General features: G+C 43.4%; 1 protein-coding gene across 4 annotated transcripts; it reads right to left on the reverse strand.

Moving 5' to 3' along the window:
* Positions 1-115: 115 nt before the first annotated feature.
* Positions 116-7,371, reverse strand: Ing4 (inhibitor of growth family member 4). Of its 4 annotated transcripts, none has more exons than XM_027951118.3 (8): positions 7,306-7,371; positions 4,233-4,304; positions 2,421-2,587; positions 2,138-2,243; positions 1,856-1,961; positions 1,461-1,608; positions 869-930; positions 116-766 (listed from the first exon to the last, which is right to left on the reverse strand). In XM_027951118.3, the coding sequence occupies exons 1-8, from the start codon at positions 7,340-7,342 to the stop codon at positions 727-729; spliced, it is 738 nt and encodes a 245-aa protein (XP_027806919.1). In that variant the 5' UTR covers positions 7,343-7,371; the 3' UTR covers positions 116-726. The 4 variants fall into 4 exon arrangements, with proteins under 4 accessions (XP_027806919.1, XP_027806918.1, XP_027806917.1 ...); XM_027951117.3 differs by having other exon boundaries at positions 1,856-1,964; XM_027951116.2 differs by having other exon boundaries at positions 2,129-2,243.
* Positions 7,372-9,228: the final 1,857 nt, after the last annotated feature.

Here is a 9,228-nt window from a genome sequence, read left to right on the forward strand (position 1 = left end):
TTTCTTGTCCTAATTCTGGGATGTCATCCTCCCACCTCTCATCCAACCCAAAGGGTGCAAAAAGAATGCTTAGCACATGTACTGAAATAGTGTCTCTACAATAAACACAGCAGGCCAACATGTATAGCTTTTATTTACCTATCCAGGCTCCTTTTACATGTGAGTTATCTGCATTCCACCTTGCCCCCTCTCCCATTCAAGGTCAGGATGAATCCCCTTGGCATAGAGGATGGGGTGCCCCTTCAATGAGGGCCACAGCCCAAATGATCCAGGGCATCCCCATCATGAAAAAACAGGAAGAGAATGGAGAAGAGAGTTCATACCTAGCTCCCCACAGGGTAGCAGGAGGAGGATTAAGGGAGCCAGAGGAGTGCCCTATGCTACTTCCCCAGTCCTCAAATACAAAGCAAGGGAAATCAAGAGGACCCTTCCTCTGAAATACAGCACCAACCTCAGCATGGAGGCAAAAGGACAGTGGGCAAGCTTACTTCCCAACCAGGGGGAGGGCAGAATGAGAACACATACCGTTAGTGGTTGCGGCACCCCTCCCTACCAGGGTTTGAATGCAGCCTCAGCACCGGGAATGGGGAAGGGGAGGAGAAGGGATGACGATACTGCACCATCCACTTCTCCCTGAACCCCCTGGCCCCAATACAGGCATTCCTCTGCCCACTAGCCCAGATCAGGGGATGTGGAAGAAACTGTGTTGGAATCCAAGGCCCTTATCTATTTCTTCTTTCGTTCTTGGGAGCAGCGTGGGCAAAACCTAGAAAGCAAAAACAAAGAGATGGGTGGGGGGAAAGTGAGTGAAGGGGAAAGTACCCTATGCCATCTAGCTTTGCAATAGTCCAGTTAGACTGCAACTTACCATTTCCCCCGAGGCTTGGTTGTCAGTCCCACACAGGCGAAGTGGAACCACTCAATGGAACACTGGAAAAGGAAGATGCAGTAGTTAGGAGCCTGGATGGTGGAAAGAAAGCCCTCATAAAGATTCTTTAGGAGTGTACATATATCCCATCCCTTTGGAGACTTTCTGGAAGGCACAAGGCCACCCATATCCATTGTTTTTTTGTTTTTAAATATTTACTTTTTAGTTGTAGTTGGACACAATATCTGTATTTTATTTATTTTTATGTGGTGCTGAAGTTTGAACCCAGGGCCTCGCATGTGCTAGGTGAGCACTCTACCGCTGAGCCACAATCCCAGCCCCTCGTTTTTTGTTTTTGTTTTTGAGACTGGGTCTTACTGTGTTGCCCAGGCAATCCCTGAACTCCTGGGCTCAAGTGATCCTCGTGCTTCAGCCTCCTAAGTAGCTAGGATTACAGATGCATCTGCCATGTCCTACTTTCAGCCATTGTCCTTCATTTTGAAGTCCCATTCTTCAATCATGGCTCCCCCATTTTAAACCCACTCCTTTCATGTCCCTCAGAACCCCACATCCTGAGGTAAAAGGTTCTCACATCAGGGTTGTCACAGCCAATCATCTCTCCATAGGAGACCTGGTGACAAAGGCAATAGGTGGGTTCGTTGGGATCCACAGGCATATCCAACACATCAGAGGGATGGACACTGCCAAAGGTCACTGAGGGCATCCCATACTCAGGACTTCTGTATGCCAAGAGGAAGAGAAATTGTCATTTGCAGGAAGGGAAGCTAGGACCTAAGGCTCTGAGGCGGTAGAAGGAAATCCTGGTGGGGCTTCTCCTCTCCATCCAGCAGACACCAAAGTGATGAGAAGAGTTATTAACAGAAAATAGGAAAAGTGGCAAAGGGCAGTGCAGTGTAGGGTGAGAGTGGGATGTCAGGAGAGAAGAGGATGTTACTTGTCGAAGAGTATGTCATCTGAAACACTCACGTGCGCACAAGTTTTAACTTCTTCTGGGCAGCCTTGGGTGCTTCTTCATCTGAGTTTTTCCCTTTGGAACGTGCACGGGCAGCTTTCTTCTCCTTTTGAGTCCGGCCTTCTAGGGAAGAGGGGGAAAGCCAGAAGGCAGGGAGATAGAAAGATGGGTTATGTCCTCTTTCTTCCTCTTCTTTGCAACTTGGTATTCCTCCCTCATAGGTGAAGAGCAGATCTCTTCTCCCTCAGAGTCCTCACCCACTCTCACAGCCCCGCCCCCCTCCTCACTCTTTTTGCCTTTGCTAGAAGAGCTGTCATAGTCACTTGACTCGATCTGTTTCTCCTTCAAATCAGCCTCAAAACGGGCCAGGTCTGTGTCCAGTCGCCGAATGTGTTTGTCAACCTGGGAGAGAAGGAAGGAGAAGGGAGAGATATAAGCCTGGTTCTAATTAAAGGAAAACAGGCTATGGTAAAATCTATGGATCTCCCAGATCCAAAACAGATTCTGACAGCTGAAGGAGGGGTCTAAGACCCCAAAGATTAGATGGGAGGTAGTGGGGAGCCATGAACAGGGCCATACCATCTCATAGGTCTGCATGGCAAGCTGCACCTTGTCGTCACCAAATTCCTTGCACTTGCCATAGGCTTCCTGGATCTGTCTGAGAAGAGCCAATTTTTCCTCGGAGCTCAGGTTGCGGGCGCTACTCATATATTCAGTGGCCAACTTGTCAATTTCAGCCTTCAGGTCTACAACAGAGACAGAGGCCTGGTCACAATGGCTCCTGGGCGGCTAGATGAAACACACTTCTTGCTCTTGTTCCTTGGACTTTTTCCATTGACCATCATGACCTTTGAAATAAAACCTACTGAATGTTCACAGGAACTGTGCCATGTACTCATATCAACACTATTTGTTTTAAAGATGCCTTCAAGGTGTTGACAACATTGCTAGCATAGTTGGAACTTAAATTATTGCAATATATTGGGGGATTCTTTGCATACCACATTAATATGAAGTATATTTTTGTTGATGTTTGTACATGCTTCTTTGCAGAGCTTGCTGCTTCTTGATCCATGAATGTCATTCCAAAGACTGCCTTGTTTCTTGTCTCACAAGCATCCCTCAGAAGCTCTGACAGTAGCAAACTAGGCTAGGTCATCTGTTGCTCTGGCTTTTAGGTCTCACAATTTAAAATTAGGCCCTCTCTCTTCTGCTTGCTTATTATCCACATATTTTGCTGATCATTTGCAACTTGCTTATATTTTCCATCACTTTGTTCCTGTTTGTCCATCTTAGATATTTCTCCAAACAGTTTGAAAAGGTAGTGATATCCCAGGACACTAACTGAAGATGTCTACTCCCTAATGTATGATAGGGCTCAGAAAAAAGTCTGACTTTAACACCATATAGCTGTGTTAACACAGGTAACGGGGAAGATCTGCAAACACGCTATGATTATGTTCCACTTCATTCCAGGCCTTTGAAAGCAGCTTAAAAAAAAGCATATAGTTCCATAATCTCCAGCTGGTTTTTGCATGAACTGAAGAGTCAGAACTGTATAAATTAGATTCTCATCATTTGGCAGGCAGTTCTCACAGGTTGATGTCCAAGATTTTAGATGATGCTCACATTTTCATGAGTAAACTTAGCAAAGCAATTTAAAACACAGCTTCACGTGACCTAACACCAGCTTATTACATCGTTGAGCATGAATACAAAGGATGGAAGGTAAAAGCTATATATCCTTCAATGGGTATGGCGATAGCTCCAATAGACATCTTGGATCTTGAAGAGACCAACTTGATAACTGTAATGTAGCTTCCCTCAGGCTCCAGTAACTGCCTCAATATAGCCAAATATCCTCAATGTCAAGGCTGAAGATGTTATCTATTGCTTCTGTAAGATTGAAGAATACAGTGTAGCATCCTGATGTTAATTGCTTCTTCTCTTTTGTCTTTCACTCTCCTTTTAAGAATTTCTCATACAACAGAGCTCCTGTCTACAGACATGAAATGTAATCTAAAACCAATGTAAATTTTGTGAGAATAACATTAACAGGGAAGCAGAAACACTATAGTTATCCTATAAGTATATTGGACACATACAGCAGAAGTGATGCTAGAATCAATTTTGGTTTCTTGAATTCTTCTTGAGGTAGATATAAAGAACATAGCATCTCTTGAGTTCTTGAGGCCTTGTCTCAATACTTAATTTGTTATGGAAAAGTGATATAGAAATGAGGATCAATAACCTCTTTTAAGAATTCCAAGAGAGTCTTAAAAAAAAACTCATAGTTCTCCAAATCACACCAGATGACGTGGTAATAGCAAGTAGGAAAATAAATGATTACACACACTCATCATACATAAGAACTGCTTACTCTTTACTTACCCTCTGTTCTTTGGTCAAGGTCCCTCATAAGTTGAAAGTTTCTCTGTAATTCAAATGGGAGGTTTTCAATACCTAGAGAATAGAGAGAAACATAATTACTGGACTATGCAGAGATCTTGGCAAGAGCTCTACCACTGAGCCACACCCCTAGCCCCCATATTTACAATTTGTGTGTGTTTATGTTTACATGTATGGGGATGGGGATGGGGATGGAATCCTGTGTTTTGGACATATTAAGCATGTAATTCTTACCACTATGCCACAACCTCAGCCCTTTATATACATCTTTTTAAAGTGCAATTCCATCTTCCCTAATTTGAACTTCTGGATTTGTGACAGCATTCATAGTTCCTTTCTTTCAAGAGTCATATTCACTTCTCTCTCCTCCCAACTATTTCTCCACCTCTGCACAACTATCCCACGCTTCTCTTCAGTGACTTTACAAATCAGCCTTTCCCTTTCCTCTATTTTTTAATCTCTGTCTCCAAGCATCTTGCCCTCAACTTACAAATAACATCATGATATTCTCTACTACTCATCACAGATATCCAATCAATTTTCTATAGGGTAGACCAAATGTTCTTTTAAAGAATAGAAACCAGTGATAGAGTGCTTAGCTAGTATGCATGAGGTCCTGGTTTTCATTCCCAGCACTGCAAAAATAAAATAAAAATTAAAAAAGCAAACCAGTGCATGTCTGTAATCCCAGCTACATAAGAAGTGGAGGTAGGAGGACCAAGAATTTGAGGCCACCTGGGCAAAATAGTGAGATTCCATCTTTAAAGAAAAGCAAACCCAATCAAGTCACTCTCCTGCTTATAACCTTCCAGTAACTTCCTTTATTTTTTGGTACTGGGGACTGAACCCAGGGATACTTTTACCACTGAGCTACATCCCAAGCTCTTTTTATTTTGAGATAGGGTCTCTCCAAGTTGCTGAGGCTAGCCTTGAACCTGTGGATTGTTCTGACTTAGCCTCCTGAGACAATGGGATATAGGCATGTGTACCACACCTGGCAACCTTGCAGGAACTTCCCATTGCTGGTTGGATGTTCTACACTTTCTAGCCCCTGCTTAACTCACACCAGTCATGTCAGTTTTCTCTTCTGCTCCAATCATATTGAGAGCCTCAAACTAGCCAGCAGCATTCCAAAAGTATCTTCTTTCCCTGGAATGCCAGTCTTCCTCATTCCACTTCATCTCTTTGCCTACTGAATTTGTAAGTTTTTCTAAACTCGGCTCAAACCTAACTTTCCTAGACTTTTGACAAGTGCCCGATATATAGGCTGTAAAGGTAGCCCATCTTTTTTAGTGCTTATCCAACTGTAATTAAATAATTCTGTAATTAGTTATTTGGTGTCTGTCTCCTTAGCCCTTCAAGAGGATGAAAACATGTATCTTATTTTCTTCCATTTCCCTAGTGTTTACAAGTATAACTTGAATACAAAAGGTACTCAGTGAATTCTTGAATAAATGAATGAAAACATTTAAGCCTTTCCCATACAAGAAAAATCTCTTCCCATGACTCCATCTAAACTTTTTTTTTCCCATGCTGGGGATCAAACCCAGGAGCTTATTCGTGCTAGGCAAGTTCTGTACCACTGAGTTACATCCCCAGCCCTTTAAAAAATTTGTTTCCCTTTTTGAGACAGAGTCTTGCTAAGTTGCTTAAGGCCTCTCTAAATTGCTGAGGCTGGACTCAAACTTGAGATCCTCTTGCCCCAGCCCCCCAAGTCATTGAGATTACAGGCATGTATCACCATGCTTGGCCATACACTACTTTAAAATGCAAACTTGTTAGCTTTCCTTAAAAGTCTTTGTCCAGCTGGGACAGTGGCACACACCTGTAATCCCAGTGGCTCAGGAGGCTGAGGTGGGGCATTACAAGTTCAAAGCCAGCCTCAGCAACTTAGAGAGGCCCTAAGCAACTTACTTAGCAAGACCCTGTCTCAAAATAAAATACAAAAAAAAAAGGGCTGGGGATGTGGTCAGTGGTTAAGCGAACCTTGATTCAATCTCCAGTACAAAATAAAAAGACTTTGTCCAGTCTAGCACCAGTGTCTCTCCAGTTTCACTTCCTTATCTCTCACCTTAAAGTCATATATATCAAATATTATGAACTCAGTTTACCTAACCTAGTCACAAACCTATCACAACACCTGTGCTGATGCTTTCCCCAACCTGGAACTCCCTTTCTCTTTCCACACAGGCAAGTAAGCACTTATCCTTAAGACCCTATCAATATATGTCAGTAAAGCTTTACCTATATCCCCAGGTAATCAGCCCCTCTCTCAGGTTGCCAACTGTCCTTTAAATGTACCCCCAATATTTCGCTTGTCAAACTTTTAAAATTATTTATTTGCAGAATCTGTTTCTTACTAGTTTGTGAGCTTCTTGAGGGCAGGGGAATGCTTCTTACCTATTTTCTTATATCCCCATTGTCAAAGCATTATGTTTCTCAATAAATTTGTTGAATGAATGACTCTCAACACTAAAACGTTAATTACACAGGGTGACAGGATTTGTGAAAGCATAGCTTACACAAATGGGGTAAACACCATCAGATTTTCATTTGATAGGAATTGGATTTGTACTCAGTGAGAAGAAGCGGTCCAGTTTATCATCAGATAGTGGTCGCACATGCCCACCCCCCTATGAGATGCTACTTCTGAGAAAGAACAGACTGCATAAGATTTAAGCAAAGTCTTTGCCGCTACCCCGAATGACAATGGTAATACCGATTCTGAACGACTTCGGCGTTAAAACCCTACCCTGAGATTTGAGACCCTGAAAAATAGGGGTACCAAAAAATTTCCCTGCTATGCCTACAAGCCCTTCAAGACTCACGACCTTGGGTCCCATCGCGCAGCCCCTCCCAGGTCTACACCCAACAGCGAGGCCTCGAGTCTACTGCCCCGCCCCCTCTTTCTTCAGACCCTCCAATATTTCCTCCCACAGATCCCCTTCATAATTGTGACGACCTCGCCATCAGGACTTCGGGGCTATAGATTCTCTAAGCCCTGATCCCCCCACCACTCTATGACCCCTGACCCCCTCCTCCAGACTGCTCTTACTGTCCAGATAATGTTCCAAATACATCCCCGCAGCCATCTTGAAGCAAAACAAAGCAACTTCCGATCCGCCCCGGAAGTGACTGAATCGCGACAGGCGCTGCCGCTAATCTTGGTTTAAGAAACTTTCCGTCCTTAAAACAACTTCCGCCCTTACCCGAGAGGACATATCCGCCTGACGTTGACACTTTTCCTTTTGCGTGGGGAGTCACGACCGCCCACAGCGAGGCTGCTGTAGTTCACTTCCGCCCTGAGACTCGGGTGCGCGACCGAGACAGTATGACGTCATGGGAGATCGCCATTTTGCATTTTCTAGCAAACTTTTTATTTTCCCTCCAAAACGAGAATGTGTGGTAATGGAGGGAAAAGACGGTTCTCTTTAGGATCGTATTCTATATATATCTTTTCAGCAGCTGGGGAAGTTCAACTTATTTTACTTTTGCAGATTACGAATCTGGTGACCAAAGCAGTTTCCAAGATTTTTTCCAAGGCAGTGCATTTCTTAAGAAGCTATGGAGGAGTCATCAGGTCTTGTATGATTTAAACCCTCTGCATTCCTGTTCATTTACATGAATATCATCTTTTAGGTTATTGTTATCGTGGCGCCGGGCACGGAACCCAGGGCTTCGCACATGCTAAGCAGGTGCTTTACCACGGAGCTATATCTGCATTTTTTAGTTGAGAAAGATTCAGTAATTACAAATAAAGCTATAATTCTGTACACTTTTTGTCAGGGCTCTCTTGCCACTTTTTCAATTGGGGAGATCCCTATTTTTGTTGTTCCCCCCGCCCCCGTTTTGGGTGATGGTAGGATTCAAGCCCAGTGCTTTGCACATGGTAAGCAAATATTCTACCAATGAGCCACAACCCCAGCCCCTAATTTCCCTTTCATTTTAATTTCTACATAGTAATTATTAAGGGATTGGGAAACAGAGTTCTATTACAACTCAGATGGCAGCCGTCCTAGTCAGCTAACTATAAAGAACACAATTAATTTTCATCGCAATCAAAAGCAATCTAGAGGGCATGACAGGCTGCTATCACACTGAGGAGTCAAAATTCAAAGCCCATATGCTAAGTTGTGTAAGGTAGTATCTTAGACATAGGTGTCACCCCGACATTACACGGCAGGTTTTTTTTTTTCTTTTGCAGCGGGGCGTAGGGGGGTTGAAGTCAGGGGCACTCGGCCTCTGAGCCATATCCCCAGCCCTCTTTGTATTTAGAGACAGGGTCTCACTGAGTTGCTTAGAGCGCACTTTTGCTGAGGCTGGCTTTGAACTCGCAATCCTCCTGCCTCAGCCTCGAGCTGCTGGGATTACAGGTGTGTGCCATTGCACCCAGCGCGGCAGGCTTTTAATATGACGATTTTCAGCCACACAACTTAGACCAAATGTGAAGAAGGGTGAGATTTACTAGTGAGCAGGCACTAAGTTAACAGCAATCTAAATACGTCATTCTGTCATGCTCTTCAATAATTTAATCTCTGTGCCTATTTACTTCTCTATACAATGCCATAGTACCTACTTCATCCGGTCATTGCAAAGAGTGGGTGAGGGATAGGAGCTTTTAGAGTAGATTCTAGTTCCAATACTCGTGAAAATAGGGCTGTCAGGAGCTTCTCTAAAGTTGGTGGGAAAGAAAAAAATAATACTCAGGAAGCTAATAAACAGTGGCATGTTTGGTTGTATGTAAAACATTCATTAGTGTCAATCTGCATATTGAGAGACTATCTTGAATGCCCAATCCCAAAGTTAAGTGGGGATTATTTATTTATATCCCAGTAGGTAATGAGTACTGTGGGCCAGCAGACACAGACACCATCGGTTCTCAGACATGGGAGCTTGGTCATTTTTTCAGTAAAGGAAACTAAAACGTTTTCAGAAAGTATTCTTGAAAGTTATCTAACTCAATACTGGTCAATAGTAG

The sequence above is a fragment of the Marmota flaviventris genome, chromosome 3 (assembly GCF_047511675.1).
Source record: "Marmota flaviventris isolate mMarFla1 chromosome 3, mMarFla1.hap1, whole genome shotgun sequence".
Classification (NCBI taxonomy): domain Eukaryota; kingdom Metazoa; phylum Chordata; class Mammalia; order Rodentia; family Sciuridae; genus Marmota; species Marmota flaviventris.